Source organism: Leucoraja erinacea, chromosome 5 (genome assembly GCF_028641065.1).
Source record: "Leucoraja erinacea ecotype New England chromosome 5, Leri_hhj_1, whole genome shotgun sequence".
NCBI classification, from domain to species: Eukaryota; Metazoa; Chordata; class Chondrichthyes; order Rajiformes; family Rajidae; genus Leucoraja; species Leucoraja erinaceus.
Genome location: NC_073381.1, coordinates 97,437,854 through 97,454,533, shown reverse-complemented (window position 1 = coordinate 97,454,533; position 16,680 = coordinate 97,437,854). Strand labels below are relative to the sequence as shown.

The 16,680-nt window shown below is 48.1% G+C and overlaps 1 protein-coding gene across 2 annotated transcripts in view; it reads left to right on the top strand.

Moving 5' to 3' along the window:
• The window catches only part of LOC129697628 (kinesin-like protein KIF6), a 453,653-nt gene extending 438,651 nt beyond the window's left edge, over positions 1 to 15,002 (top strand). The window contains exons 17-19 of one of the 2 annotated variants that reach the window (XM_055636340.1): positions 5,167 to 5,253; positions 7,873 to 7,976; positions 14,480 to 15,002. In XM_055636340.1, coding sequence (XP_055492315.1) covers positions 5,167 to 5,253; positions 7,873 to 7,976; positions 14,480 to 14,496 — 208 coding nt within the window. In that variant the 3' untranslated portion in view covers positions 14,497 to 15,002. The remainder of the gene's footprint in view (positions 1 to 5,166; positions 5,254 to 7,872; positions 7,977 to 14,479) is intronic. The other variant, XM_055636341.1, reaches the window with a different exon arrangement.
• Positions 15,003 to 16,680: the final 1,678 nt, after the last annotated feature.

Below are 16,680 nucleotides of genomic sequence, written 5' to 3'. Positions count from 1 at the left end.
TGACCCCACAGGTCCCCCCCTCACCTTAAACCTCTGTCCTCTGGTTCTCAATTCCCCTGCTCTGGACAAAAGTCTCTGTTTAATTACCCAATCTATTCCCCTTATCAGTCAATCCACATGGAGACAGGCCCTTCGGCCCAACTTGCCTATACCGGCCAAGCTGTACCATCTATGCTAGTCCCTCCTGCCCCTGTTTAACTCATATCCCACTGAATCTTTCCCAACAACCATCAGGTTACTGAACACTACAAACGCCAACAAAACTCTAAACAATGAATTGCATTACGAACTGAGAGAGTGGTGGGCATATGGAATGAGCTATCAGTGGATGATCCTTTTCCACTTGCCGTGCCCGTCAGCTGCGCCTGCGCAGTAATGTCTGCATGCTCTACGTCACAATGAGAACCCAATGGGCAGGAATGGCTGCGACGCCGGAGAGCCGCTGAGAGTGAATGGGGGGATGTGCGGGGGGATGGAGTGAGTGTGTGGGGGGGGAGGGGCAAGAGGCGGAGTGGGGGGGGGTTGAGGGGAGGAGGGGGGATCAGGGGCATCACAACGGGACCTGTCAGCCGCACCTGCGCAGTTAGGGGCTATGGGTGAGTGGTGGAATATTGCATTAGGGGAACGGGTTGCATTGGGGGAATGGGTGGGTGGTGGAATACTGCGTTGGAGGAATATTGCGTTGGGGGAACGTAGCATTGGGGGAATGGGTGAGCAGTGGAATATTGCGTTGGGGAACGGGTTGCATTGGGGAACCAGGCCTCCCTTGGACTGGGACCCAACTGGCTGTAGGGAAGAAGCTGTCCCTGAACCTGGACGTTACAGTTTTCAGGCTCCTGTAACTTATTTCTGGCGGCAGGGGTGAGATGAGTGCGTGGCCAGGATGGTGTGGGTCTCTGATGATGCTGGCTGCCTGTTTGAGGCAGCGACTACTGTAGATCCCTTCGATGGTGGGGAGGTCAGAACCTTTAATGGACTGGACAGTGTTCACTACTTTTTACAATCTGCTTCGTTCCTAATGGAAGAAAGAGCCGTTACACTATCCAATGCAGCCATTCATACGGAGACATCGTGATAGGAAAAGTCAGACCAACACACTCTGCTTGGCATCCATTTCAATAACCTTACCCATTGTCTCTCAAATTGTTCATACGAATAGCAATCTTGCATTTACTGGAGGCTGCATTCCCCCTTGCACAGATCCAGAGGTCATCTGTGTGGGAGCTTTATCTATTTGTACAACCACCCATCTGTTCACCTGGCTATTTACCAAGATGTGCGAAAGGGATAATGCCTATCATGCAGAATAGACGAGAAATGTACAGACTGCGCCTTTCAAGAGAGCATAAGGGAGCATCAGAGCACAATACCCTGCTTCAAAAATGAAATCATTAGACATCGGAGGAGAATTAGGCCATTCCGCCCATCGAGTCTGCTCCCCTATTCGATCGTGGCTGATCTATCTTTCCCTCTCAACCTCATTCTCCTGCCTTCTCCCCATAACCACTGACACCCTGACTCATCAAGAACCTATCTCCGCTTTAAAAGCACCCAATAAATTGACCTCCACAGCCGTCTGTGGCAATGAATTCCACAGATTCACCACCCTCTGACGAAATAAATTCCTCCTCATGTTGTGTAGGAAGGAACTGCAGGAACTGGTTTCATCCGAAGAAAGTGACAAAAAGCTGGAGTAACTCAGCAGGTCAGGGCGCTGAGGAAGGGGCTCGATTCAAAACATTCTATTCCTTTTTCCAGAGGTGCTGTGTGACCCGCTGAGACTCCAGCTTTTTTTGTTTATCCTCCTCCTTGTCTCCATTCTAAAGGTATGTATTTTTATTCTGAGCCTGTGCCCTCTGGTTCTAGGGCTCTCCCACAACTTGGAATATCCTTTCCACGTCCATTCTATCTCGACATGGGAACTCTAGAAACCAGAGGTAATTCTGGCAATCTAAAGGGCCTGTCCCACTTTCCCGAGTTATTCACGAATTCTCCCGAGTTTTCCCCTTGATTCAAACTCGTAGAATGTTCGTAACGAGTCCGTAGGAGGTCGCAGGAGTTCGTAGATATATCATAGCGGCTCGTTATGCCAGCCGTAGGTACTCGTGGCATCAGGTAAGTCGGGACCTTTTTTCCAGCCCGATAAAAAATGTCCACCAGTAAAATAATGGCCGAGATGAAAGAAATTACAACTTTTTACTCGTAAGGAGGGTAACAAAATAGTCGTGGGAATTCGTGGACATACTCGTAGGAGTTCGTGAACATAGTCGTGGAAGGTCGTAGCAGTTCGTAGATTACCACGATCTTGATTTTATTTTTTAGGTCCTATAAACTCGGCAGAGGTTTTGAATTAAGTCGTGAAAGTGGGACAGGCCCTTAAGTTTTCTTACTTCATAATTGATTCAGAGGGGTTTAGACACAAATGCTTTTGGGCAGATGTTACTTATTTTTTCCACGTTATTTTAGTCTGCAAATCATAATCATAATTATTTTATTAGCTGAGTATGTTTTGCTACATATGAGGAATTTGATTTGCCATACAGTCATACCAATAAAAAGCAACAGAACACACAAAATACATTTTAACATGAACATCCACCACAGTGACTCCTCCACATTCCTCACTGTGAAGGAAGTTGAAAAAATGGTCCAATCTCTTCCCTTCTTTGTTCTCCCGCGGATGGGATTGAACCTAAACCAAATTATAACCATATCGCTGCTCCTGCTCGATGCTGTTAAAACGGTGTTTTAGTTTTAGCGATACAGCGTGGATACAGGCCCTTCAGTCCACCGAGTCCACATCGACCAGCCATCCCCGCACATTAACACTACCCTGCAGATACTAAGGACAATTTTTGACATACAGGTTTGGAAGTTCATTGGCTTGGTGTAAATGTGAAGATTGTCGCCAGTGTGTGTAGCCCACTGAGTCCGCACTGACCATACTAGGGTAGTGTTAATGTGCGGGGCATTGCTTGACAGTGCAGACTCGGTGGACCAAAGGGCCTGTTTCCACGCTGCATCTCTAGAATAAACTAAACTAAAACTTCAACAGGTTATTATTATTTTTTGATTAAAAGATACATCAGGGACCCGACCGTCCACTCCGACCATCGATCACCCATTCACACAAGCCCCATGCAATCTCACTTTATCATCCACTTCCTACATATCAGTGGCCAATTAACCTACAAACTCAGCATCATCTGTGGAGGGACACCTCTTCAGGATCGCACCATTCTGCTTTTTTCGTTTGAGTTTTTAGTTTTAGAGATTCCAGTGGGTCTGGATTTATAGAAGACAATTAGCCAGCATGGAAACAAGCTCTTCAGCCCACTGATTCACGCCGACCTGCAATCACCTGTCACTAGTTCTGTCCTACACAATTTACAAAAAACAATTAACCTGCAAACCTGCACATCTTGGAATGACAGAAGGAATGGGCGACGTTTCGGGTCGAGACCCTTCTTCAGACCTTGACACCCTGATGAAGTGTCACCCATTTCTTCTCTCCTGGGAGATGCTGACTGAGCTGCTGAGTTACTCCAGCATTTTGTGCCTATCTTCAAGAAGCTTTTGGATCCACCCATGGATATGCAGGAAACGGAGAGATATGGATTATTCACAGGGAGATGAAAGATGGTGTCGGCATTGTATTTGGCACAGACATTGTGTGTCGAAGAGTCTGTTCTTGTGCAGTACTGTTCTATATTCTGTAGTAGTCTTTTCCCTGGTACCCTGAACATTGACGTGATGCTCAATGAGCTTCATGTTGTTGCATGTAATGCTTTGGGTTGTCAGTTCAGGCGAGCTTTTGTTACCAACATTGCTTGCTTGCCCGTATTTCACTTGGGCAGCTTTCACCCCAGCGGTATGAACATTGACTTCTCTAACTTCAAGTAACCCTTGCTTTCTTTCTCTCTCCATCCCTCCTCCTTCCCAATTTTCCCACCAATCTGACTGTCTCCGACTACATTATATCTCTGTTTGCTTTGTTGTTACCTTCTCCCAGCTAACAATGATCTACTCTTCCTTGATCTCCTTGATCTTCCTTGATTAACTGCAAAAACAAATATAGATCCTATAATTAAACTCCAGAAAAGAAGTATTAGAATAATACATAAAGCTTCTTACTGTGAAACTACAAATCCATTATTCATCATTGGACGAGAGATAGCACAATGGGCTAAGAGTTCCCGACCGGAAGGTATAATTAATACTGTCGTTGTGTGTCCTTGGGCAAGACACTCCCCCACCTTTGCCTGTAATGGAATGACGGCGGCAGGCGCGGCACACCGCGACGCCCTGTGTCTTAAGGGAATAATACATTTCGTTGTCTCTCTGTACACTGTGACAATAAATTGAATCATTTCATTTCATTTCATTTTTTTCATTTCATTTCATTTCATTTCATAAAGTCCGGTACCTTAAAAGTTTTGGATATTGTGCATGTAAAGACATTAGAAATATTTTTCCGAGTTAGGACTAAAAGCCTTCCTGTTAATATTCAAAAACAAATTAATTAAGAGAAGGGCATTATAATTTTAGAGGGTTGTGTATTTTTGAAACATGTAAAGTGAGAACCAATGTAAAATATAGATGTGTCTCAGTTTTGGGAGTCAAATTATGGAACGGGCTTGGTGATGAGTTGAAATTTTGTAGCTCTCTGTCGATTTTCAAAAGAGCCTTAAAATGTAAAATAATTAAGGATTATAATGTAAAATGATTAAAATGTAAACTAAGTAAAGATTACAATTTAGAGTACATTTTTTTTTCTTCCCTTTGTAATGCTGATATTCGGGGTTATCTTATGGATTGTATAGGATAGGCAAAAATAAGCTTTGTAGCTTCAGCCTATTCCTTTTCAGGTCATTGATTATGTGAACGTTGTGTGAAATGGATACAGTGTTGGTTCATATTCACACAGATTGTAAAGTTTTGTTCTTTTTAATGTATGACCGAAATTAACTATTCATTCATTCATTCATTCATCTATGTGTCTCCCTCTCCCCTGACTCTCAGTCTGAAGGAGGGTGTCGACCAGAAACATCACCCATTCCATCTCTCCAGAGCTGCTACCTGTCCCGCTGAGTAGCTCAAGCATTTAGTGTTGTTAATCACTGGACCCTGACTGTCTCTGTGGTCTCTCTGTCATCCAATTTGCAGCAGTGTTGAAACAAGCGGATATACAAGCGCAGACTCCTTCACGCAAAGCAACGCCAGGACCCTCCAAACCACTCCATCCCAGGCCAGGTAAGCCCTTCATCTGTCCTCAGCCTTCAAAATGTCACCTCACCGGGCAAGTTGTCGGTCACCTTAGAATGTTGGCCCAGCCCTTGGGCGGCCCAGTGGCGCAGCGGTAGAGTTGCAGCCTCACAGTGCCAGAGACCTGGATTCGATCCTGACTACGGGTGCTGTCTGCACGGAGTTTGCACTTTCTCCCCCGTGAAATTGTCTTTCCGTTGACTGGTTAGCACGTAACAAAAGCTTCTCACAGTACCTCGGCGCAGGTGACAATGAACTGAACAACTGAACTAATCTACAAACCTTTGTAGATTTTTGGAGTGTGGGTGGAAACTGGTGCACCCGGGGAAAACCCACGCGGTCACAGGGAGAACGTACAAACTCCGCACAGACAGCACCCGTAGTCAGGATAAAACCCGGGTCTCTGACGCTGTGAGGTAGCAACTCCATCTCTGCAGCACCGTGCCGCCCCATAATCGAAGAGCAGCACAGATTAAATAACGGAAAAACAACATACTTGTTACTCTTTAACAACACCAGCAATCCATTCAGGTCACGTCGGGGTTAGTTCCCCCCGCCACGGGTACCATGTAATCCCGTGCTACCTGCTCCATGGTCGGATAGTCGGCGACTAAACCGTCTCCCCCACCTGGTTTGCGGGTGAGGAGGGGGCTGTGGACCCCCAGCAGGACCAAAAACAAGACCTGTCAAAGGGTGGATGTGCTTCTAGCGAGCCAACGGCCATCCACACTTCAGTAGAAGTTGCGACCACTGTCGTACATGGCATTGTAAGGAATGATGATAAAGCACACACACACACCAAAATCCTAGAAAAAAACCTGCCCCCGCACATCTCCTTTAAACTTTGCCCCTCTCAGCTTAGACCTATACCCTCTAATCTTTGACATTTCCACCCAGAAAAATACATACATATATATGAATGTATAGGTATAACCGATCTATGCCTCTCATAATTTTATACTGTACACTTCTATCAGGCACATTGGCCTTCATCAGTCAGAGTATTGAGTATAGAAGTTGGGAGGTCATGTTACAGTTGTATAATCGACTGTGGAATCGACAGAAGGATGGAGGGTTGGGTGTGTATGCGTGCTTTGTCCGTGTATTTATTTAGTTGTTTATCTTTAATATTTTACCTTGTAACGTTAGTTTTAAAATGAAACTGATGTTGAATTTTAAATTTTGTTGACATTGAATGTTACAATGACACTTTATTATCGTTCTGTGACAATTCTATAGGCCGCAATTGGAGTATCACAGACAAATTCTCTCTGCTTTGAATTTAATTGAATTGAACAATTATGTCGTATGTGACAAGTCACAGGCAAATTCTCTGCTTGCCCACCCAAGGTGTGCAAATAGTCGCCCATAAAGGGCACCGACAATGTTACAATTTCCTCTCCCCCCGAACCAGGTCCCCCTTTGTTACTCCCCCACCATCCCCCCTCCCTCACTGTCCCCCTTGGTCGGGTCCCCATTGTTTTTCCCTCTCCCTCAGGGCGGGTCCTCCTATGTTCCTTCCTTCGGCAGCGGCGTCCTCACTTCCACGTGTCCGTCGGTCAGTGCTATCATCGGCCGCTGCACCATCCTCTACACTAACGCCGCTAGATCCTCTCCGGGCACCTCCCTAGCGTTAACAGTTAACCTCCCAGTTAACGTTGGAAAAGGTGCAGAGAAGATCTACAAAAATGTTGCCAGTAATCGAGGGTGTGAGCTATGGAATAGAGGTTGAGCAGGCTGGGTCTCTATTCCCTGGAGCGCAGGAGGATGAGGGGTGATCATATAGATGTGCACAAAATCACGAGAGGAATAGATTCTGAAGAAGGGTCTCGACCCGAAACGTCGCCTATTCCTTCGCTCCATAGATGCTGCTTCACCCGCTGAGTTTCTCCAGCATTTTTGGTCCACCTTCGATTTTTCCAGCATCTGCAGTTCCTTCTTAAACAGAGGAATAGATTGTGTTGACCCACAGAGTCTCTTGCCCAGAGTGGAGGAACCAGAGGGAATAGGTTCAAGGTAATGGGGCAAGATTTAATGGGAACCTGAGGGGCAACCTTTGTGCACAAAGGATGGTGAGTGTACGGAACGAGCTGCCCGAGGAGGTAGTTGAGGCTAGGACGATCCCAACCAACATTTAAGGAGCAATTGGACAGAGACGTGGATAGGTAGACAAAAGTGCTGGAGAAACTCAGCGGGTGAGGCAGCATCTATGGAGCGAAGGAAATAGGCTACGTTTCGGGACGAAACCCTTCTTCAGATAGGGATAGGACAGGTTTAGAGGGATATGGGTCAAACACTAGCATGGGACTATTGTTAATGGAACATGTTGGTGTCGTGGGCAAGTGGACTGAAGGTCCTATTTCCACACTATATCATTCCATGACTCCCCTCAGCCTGCAGCATTCCAGAAATAATGTCACACAGTGTGTTCAGCCTTGCAGGAGGATGTGATTGTGTACGCGTTATCAAACAACAAACCAGACACACACACACACATACTCTCCCCTCGCTGCATGGATTATTACTTTATTTGTTCTGGCGGTAGGTTGCGGGCTAGTCTGTGACGTGGTGTTTACTTTAATACACATGTCCATTTGCCTCACCCAGCGCCACGCCAAGCAGCTCGTCCATTCCTCTGACCGGCGATGGACAGACCGACGCGGACATCCTCGCCTTCGTGCGAGCAAGGCAAAGCCTCATGCAGAAGAAAGGTGAGACCAAAAAGAGTGGAACTCATGAGGTCATAAGGTCATAGGAGATAGGAGCAGATTTACGCCATTTGGCCCACCAAGTCCACTCCGCCATTCAATCATGGCTGATCTATCTTTCCCTCCTAACCCCATTCTCCTGCCTTCTCCCCGTAACCCCTGACACCCGTACTGATCAAGAATCTACCTAACTCTGCCTTAGAAATATCCATTGACTTGGCCTCCATAGCCTTCTGTGGCAATGAATTCCACAGATTCACCGAACGCTAAAGAAATTCCTCCTCATCTCCGTCCTTTAATCCTGAGGCTATGGCTTATACTCCTACACTCTCCCGCTAGTGGAAACATCCTCTCCACATCCACTCCATCCAAGTCTTTCACTATTCTATATGTTTCAATGAAGTCCCCCCCTCATTCTTCTAAACTCCTGCGAGTACAGGCCCATAATATGCTAACGTTCATCATATGCTAACCCACTCATTCATGGGATCATTCTTGTAAACCTCCTCTGGACCCTCTCCAGAGCCAGCACATCCTTCCTCAGATATGGGGTCCAACTCGTGGCGGAGTACGATTGCAAGTGTGCAGGGGTTGGGGGTTGAGGGAAGAAGCCAGAGGACAGGGCAGGCCAACACAACCATCACAATGGAACAAACCAAGAGCTAGTTACTTGTGTAGGAAAGAACTGCAGATGCTGGTTTACACCAACGATAGATACAAAATGCTGGAGTAACTCAGCGTGACAGGCAGGGCCGGATTTAGATGAAGAGAGGCCCTAAGCTATTTCACTTGTGAGGCTCCTCCCAATCCCCCACCCCCACGACTAGAGGACCATGACTACCCGACAGTGACAGTGTGACACTTTTACATCATACTGTGTGTTGTCATTAAACAGTTGGTTTTAAAATACATATTGGATTCATCGCGGAGCGGGCGATGCCTTACCGGGACCGCCATTTGAAGCTCTGGGGTGTTGGGCCTGTTGCTTCAACATCATGGAGCTGTGGTTTGCGGAGCTCCCAGCCTTGGGCCGCGCTGATTTGAATATCGCGGAGCCCTGGTACCCCTTTGCCTAGGGCCGCCAGCCTGAATCTCTGCCCAGCTCGGCCTGTGGACTTCGGGAGCCGCGGTCTCCGGTAGGAAGTGGCCGCTTTGGAAGTCCAAGCCACTGAGAATGTTCTCCCGTTCCTACGTCGGATGGTGACCCCCCAGATTTTGTACCAATGGCCATGAGGAGGGGTCCAAGAGGAGGGGGTCTGTTGGAGACGGGAAAAGGGATCATCAATGGGGGCGAGGACTCCTTCCAATGGAAGAACGGTGTGAGGCGGAGGCGACGGAAGAAGAGCTCTAAATCGCGGCGGGCGCAGATCTCATTGAGGTGGGGAAGGAGGGGCACTAAGTTGAGGCCTCTGCTGAGGGTATCAGAGAGGGGGAGGTCCGGGGGATGGTGAACATACGGCAGGGATGGGGGTTGGGGCGGGAGGAAGGCAGGTGAGTGGACTGAGGCCAAGGCGATGTCTGGTGGATGGGGTGGTCAGGAGGTAGGGGGGTATGAGGACTGTAGTGTTGGTGGGGAAGAGCTGGGGTCACATGGTTTGAGGGGAACGGGGAAGACCCAGTTGAACAGCCACTGAGATTACCAGGGTTGGGGGGCCTAGCACTAGGACCCAGCGCAGTCAAAACCGGGGGAGTGGGAGCCTGCAGCGTGGAAACTTCAGGCCCGGTGCTGAGTCCAGGCTGCAGGTAAGGCGACGGCTGCAGGCTGCTGGAGGGCGGAGGAGTGGCCAGGGTCAGCGGGCAAAGAGTAGGAGGTCGGTGGGGCGGCGAGGTTCGACGGGTCTGGTGAGGCAGCGAGGTGAGTAGGCCCCCCTAGATCTCGAGGCCCTAAGCTTAAGCTTGTCTAGCTTATACGTAAATCCGGCCCTCGTGACAGGCAACATCTCTGGAGAGAAGGAATGGGTGACGCGTCGGGTCGAGACCCTGAAGAAGTACCTCGATCTGCAGTGTCACCCGTTCCTTCCCTCCAGAGAAGCTGCCTGACCCGCTGAGTTACTCCAGCATTTGGTATCTAGCTAGTTACTTGTGTGGGAAGCAACTACGGGTGCTGGATTAAACCGAAGATTGACACAAAATGCTGGAGTATCTCAGTGTCCCACTGAGTTACTCCAGCAGTTTGTGTCTATCTTCGAGCTTGCTACTTTCCCTTCCTAGAACTTCCTGAATTTACTTCGAGGGAAGCAGGAGTTGGAACAGCAAAGTGATAGTGATTAAGAATCAAAGGAGGCCACTTCTCCTTAAAATGCAGACAGATTTTTTTCAAGAGTAAAACACAAAGTGCTGGAGTGACTCAGCGGGTCAGGCAGCATCTTTAGACTTTGGAGCTACAACGCGGTAACAACCCCTTCGGCCCACCGAGTCTGCATTGACCAGTTTTCACCCCCGTACACCAACACTATCCCACACACTAGGGACAATTTAAAATTGTACCGAGGCCAATTAACCTTCATACCTGTATGTCTCTGGAGTGTGGGAGGAAACCAGAGCACCCAGAGGAGAAAACCCACGTGGTCACAGGAATAATGTACAGACACTGTACAGACAGCACCTGCAGTCGGGATGGAACCCGGGTCTATGGCGCTGTGAGGCAGCAACTCTACCGCTGCGCCACCTGCCATATGTGGAGGGAAATGGACAGGCGACCTTTCAGTACCAGACCCCTCTTCAGTCTTTGCCTCATTCTCTTTCACAGAAGTCTGAAGAAGGGTCGCAACCCGAAATGTTCATTCCCTCCGCCGCTGCCTAGCCCACTGAGTTCCTGCAGCATTTTGTCATGGTGCCATACTGACCCCTTGGCCCAACACATCCATGCGGAGGGTCTCTTGAGAACCCGGGTTTAGTTTAGTTTAGAGACACAGCATGGAAACAGGCCCTTCAGTTCACCGAGTCCGCGCCGACCAGCGATCTCCACACATTAATACTGCCCTACACACACTAGGGACAATTTACATTTAAATACCAAGCAAATTAACCTACAACCCTGCACGTCTTTGGAGTGAGGGAGGAAACCGGAGCACCCGGGGAAAACCCATGTGGGCACGGAGAGAACTTACAAACTCCGTGCAGAGAGCACCCGTAGTCGAGATCAAACCCGGGCCCCTGGTGCTGTAAGCACTGTTAGGCAGCAACTCTACTGTTGTGCTACCGTGCTGCCCCTTCAAGCAAACTTGTCCATGCCAACCAACATCCTCTATCATCAGCACCAAGCTCTGCATTTAATGGCCACTCCCTCTATTGGTGATCCAGTAGGCTGGTGCCATTTGGGTCAATTGGCTAGCAACAATGTTGTATTTTGCAGCAGAACCTTCCCATCGTTGCTTGCCAAAAAGCTGGAGTAACTCAGCGAGTCAGGCAGCATCTCTGGGGAATAGCAATGGGTGACGTTTCAGGTCGAGAGCTTTCTTCAGAATGAAAGTCAGGGGAGAGGGAAATGAGAAATATAGACGGTGAAGTAGCGTGACATAGAATAAATAAATGAAAGATATGCAAAAAAGTAAAAAAAGTAACCACGATCAAGGAAAGGTAGAGCACACAATGGTCCATTGTTGGCTGTGGGGAAGGTGATAACGAGTTATACAGACAGTGAAACTCAACAGGGCGACAGTGAATCTAGTACGGCGACTAGTTGGACGGCACGGTGGCGCAGCGGTAGAGTTGCTGCCTTACAGTGCTTGCAGCGCCAGAGTGGGTTTGATCCCAACTACTGGTGCTGTCTGTACGGAGTTTGTACCTTCTCCAAGATCTTCGGTTTCTTCCCACACTCCAAAGACTTACAGGGTTGTAGGTTAATAGGCTTGGTGTGTGTGTGTGTAAATTGTCCCTAGCGTGTGTAGGGTAGTGTTAATGTGCGGGGATCGCTGGTCGTCACTGATTCAGTGGGCCAAAGGACCTGTTTCCGCACTGTATCTCTAAACTAAACTGAACTAGGGTGGGGGAGGGACGGAGAGAAAGGAGATGCAATTGGCCAGCCGCAAGGGGCAGACCCAAGAGCAAAGAGTTGGGCAATTTGAAGACTCAAAGGTCACTAAGCATTCGCATTTCAATGCAGCTTATCTATCTCCAGAACTCACGCCCAATGCACACAATCTTCAGTATAAACCAGCACCTGCAGTTCCCTGCAACACTCAAAGCACCAAAGTCCCAAATAATTACACACTGGCAAGGTTGGTCACACAAGAAGCCAGAACGGCAATCAGGTTGAGGCAAATAGGCTGTGAATATTTCCTTGTCTGAATATCTCGTCTGCATTTTCCATTTGCCAAGCTGATATCTGACCATGGACAGATGGTGCTGTCGCTAATGCGAATCATTGCTTTATTATCTAAACTGCCACTAGCTTCCAGGTCTCAGTAAACAGTGGCGTTCTGATTGCAGAAATGGCACGTTTGAAACAGGATGCAAACAGGAAGGAAGACATTGACATTTCTTCCCAATTCAAATGATTTTATTTCTTTGTCTGGTGTTCTTTCCACCATCTTTTGGAATAGTAACATGGGACCACGAAATGGCTCCTAGAGGACTAGTATATTGCCTGAAGAAGGGTCTCGACCCGTAACATCACCCTTTCTTGCTCTCCAGAGATGCTGCTGAGTTACTCCAGTATTTTGTGTCTAACTTCAGTGTAAACCAGCACCTGCAGTTCCTTCCCACACACCAGTGGACTGGTTTAGTTTAGTTTTGAGGTACAGCGCGGAAACCGGCCCTTCGGCCCACCGCGTCCGCACCGACCAGCGTTCGCTTGAATACTAGCACTATCCTACATTTTTTACAATTTTTACATTTACCAAGCCAATTAACGTACAAACCAGCAACTACCACTGCACCACCGTGCCGCCCGGTGTTTGGAGTGCATGGAGTGTTTGGATCAAAGGACTGCAATACAACTAATAAGCCACCCCCCTCCCCTCTCTGAAGTCCACCTCCACCTATATCCCTCCCTCTGTGTTTACATCTCACTTCTTCTCTCCGTATCTGGCACCCTTTTGTCTCCTTTTCATGTTCATAAATTCATAGGTTATAGGAGCAAAATTAGGCCATTCGGCCCAACAGGTCTACTCCACCATTCTATCATGGCTGGTCTATCTCTCCCTCTCAACCCCATTCTCCTGCCTTATCCCCACAACTCCTGCCCCGTACTAATCAAGGATCTGTTAATCTCTGCATTTAAAACATCCATTGACGGCCTCAGCCTTCTGTGGCAATGAATTCCACAGTGTATATGCAGGTTTGTAAGTTCATCTGTAAATTGTAAATTGTCCCTAGTGTGTACGATAGTGCTAGTGTACGGGGTGATCGCTGGTCGGCACGGACTCGGTGGATCTGTTTCCGCTCTGCATTTCTTAAGTCTGAAGTCTAAAGGTCTCCCCTCAACCTTCAACATTCCAGAGAAAACAATCCAAGTCTGTCCAACCTCTTCTTGGAGTATGCAGGAGTAATGGTATTCGTACATATCCGGATTCTTGAATCAGTGATGTATTTAAAACCCAGCCAGAAAGCTGGAGTTTTTTAATTTAATGAATCTGCAAAAACAACACACCGTTTTAACAGGAAAGAAATGACCAGATTATTAATAAAAACATCAGTTACACTAACATTTTCTTGGACCTGCCGTAGAACCCGGAGTCATCACCATTGATGTTCAAGAGGGTACTGCAGGCACTGGTTTACACCGAAGATAGACACAAAATGCTGGAGTAACTCATTTTAGTTTAGTTTATTGTCACGTGTACCGAGGTACAGCGAAAAGCTTCCGTTGCGCGCTAGCCAGTCAGCAGATAAGACAAATACATTATTACAATCGACCATTCACAGTGTACAGATACATGATAAGGGAATAACGTTTTGTGCAAGGTAAAGCCAGCAAAGTCCGATCAAGTATAGTCCAAGGGTCACCAAAGAGGTAGATAGTAGTTCAGCACTGCTCCCTGGTTCAGGCAGCGTCTCTGGAGAAAAGGAATAGGTGACGTTTCGGGTCGAGACCCTTCCTCAGACTCAAGCTTCGGACTGCAGTGCGAAGAAGAGCCCCGACCCCGAAAGGTCACCTATTCCTTTTCTCCAGAGTTGCTGCTCGTCCCGCTGAGTTACTCCAGCAGTGTGTGTGTCTGTCTTCGGTTTAAACCAGCACCTGCAGTTCCTTCTGACGCACTGTGTTCTTCTCGGGCTGCCTATCGAAGGACTCGTTGGGTGAACACACTAGGTCAACGCTTCAATGCAAATGCAGAGCCATTGAGGAATGAATCTGAGCATCTGCAATACCTGTTCCCTCAATGCTCACATGCTTCTTCTCACCTGTACACGAAGGTTATGTCAGGTCAGGAAGCTCAAATAGTCAGGGGGATACCATGAAGGAAACAGGAAAGAGGAAGCACTGTTCACAGTCCTTATTTTCCAATGGTGCAAATTGATATTTTTTTAAACGCTGACCTTAATAAAATTATCTCACTTTGCAGGTCTAAGAACTAAATAGTTGCCTCCGAAGACAATGACAAGCGGATTGACAGGACTGATGCTTGGAAGGTTCTGGGAAGCAGTAATCACTTTCCGACGTCAGGGAACCAGCTCCAAGATGTGGCATCCGATGTTTGAATGCAGGTCAAGGAGGAACAGGGTGAAACTATTATTGTCCGTTCCCTGCCTACGCTTTCCAACAGCAAGTTTGCCATCGCATCTTCTCCTCAATGGACAAGATATTGTTCCCGGGGATATTGCTGACAGAGGTCCACTGGCACTCTCTTCAATGTTTCCCTGACTGTTACTAGATTGCTGGGAATCGGCGCCATCTTTTCTCTGGCACCTGGCGAGATACCACGGTGTGTCCTGCAGTCCTTTGTCCCATTTTATCATCATGTTTGCTCGCTGTGCCTCTCTGCACAGGCGGGGGACCTTTACATCGACCAAATGATCAGACTCGGGTGGCCGCTACATGTTCCCAATGCCTGAGTCACAAGAGCAAATAAACTCATCATTGTGCAACTCCGTGAGTTTAATAAATGCAGGGGTAAGGTATTGTGGTGGTTAACTTACTGCAGTAGTTCATTTGGACCCAGAGATATGAATGTGATCGCAATGGCACCTTATCAATGGTACTTTATTGTATACATCTACCTAGCTGCAGTCAAACTCCTTTTAAGTTCAGTAAAACTCTTAAGGGCCTGTCCCACATCGGCTATTTTTTAGGTGACTACAGGCGACTAGGCTATCGCCACATGGTCGCCAGGGTGGTGTCGTGAGTCGTCTCCTCAGTCACCCAAAGAGTCGTAGCATCTTTCTGGTCGCCGCTGGATTTTCAACATGTTCAAAGATTTTCGGCGACAGTGGGTTGACGCCAATGACCCATAGCTTGACTTCTCCTGATGAACTGACGTAGGTTGTCGCCAGGTGACGTAGGTTGTCGCCAGATGCTGACTTTGGTGAATTCCATTGGCAACCACCTACATCAGCCTACGTCAACCAGTGACTGAATTGTCTTCAGTTGTCGCCGACAGGGTGGTAGCTTGTCGCGGGTGGATGTAGGTTGACTTTGGTTGTCGTAGGTTGTTGCCTGTGTGGTCATAGGTTGTCGTAGGTGTGGCCGTGGGTGTATGTCCTAATGGGTCACCGGTTGTCGGTAACTTGCCGTAGCTTGACGCGACTGGGTGGTAGGTTGTCGTAGGTTGTCGTAGACATTGTTGTGGGGGGGTCCAGTCGCCTAAAAAAATGGCCTAAGTGGGACAAGCCCTTCACTCAACATAGGCACAATCATACTTAGATACACGAGTGTAGGGAGAATTGATTCCCCAACAGTTACCATGTTTCTGGCGCCATTTTGCATAATTCAACTCTAGATTTGTTAAAGGTGTGGAGTCTCAAATTGGCCATAAAGGCCCGTTGTCCTGGTGACGGCACTGGCTCGGAGTTGCAGGGGTCGGCGTGGCGATGCGTTGGTGTCCTCCACTGCGGCTCAGTGCACTGCATGCCACGTCCGACCCACGCTCTCGGCCTCTTGGTGCGGCGCCCAATCCAACTGAGGCCCAGGATGCTGCAAGGCCTACAGCGGCCCACTAAACCGACAACTTGACCCGGACACGTCAACCCGCCGACGAGTCTTGCCCGCGGCCACCGCTCGACCTCCGTGCCCCCGGGCGCCTCGCATAGCCGACCCCACAACACCCAGAGCGCCCCCTGGAGCACCGAAGGTGGGTCCCCAGCCCACTCACCAGCACCGATCCTTTTCTATATCTGTCGCTGCCACCATGTTGAAGTGGATTCCCATGAAAGCTGGGGGAAGTTATTGTGGAAACACAATAAACAACTGGACTAATAGCATCGCAGAAGCTCACTGATGTCCTCAGTACAACGTAGGTGGCCGATACGATTTCCCAAAGCAAGCAAAATGTCGAAACAAGGATCTACAGATGGTGGTTTACCAAGGAAAGACTCAAAGTGCTAGAGTGACAGTGGACCAGGCAGCATTTTAGTTTAGTTTAGAGATACAGACCATGTCAAAGTCTTTCCGAAAGTCCATGTAGACAATGTCTACTGCCCTGCCATGTTTAGTTTAGCTTATTGTACTTTGGTGATACGGCGCAGAAACAGGCCTTTCATCCCACCGAGTCCGCGCCGACCAGCGATCCCCACACACTAACACTATCCTACACTCCAGGGACATTTT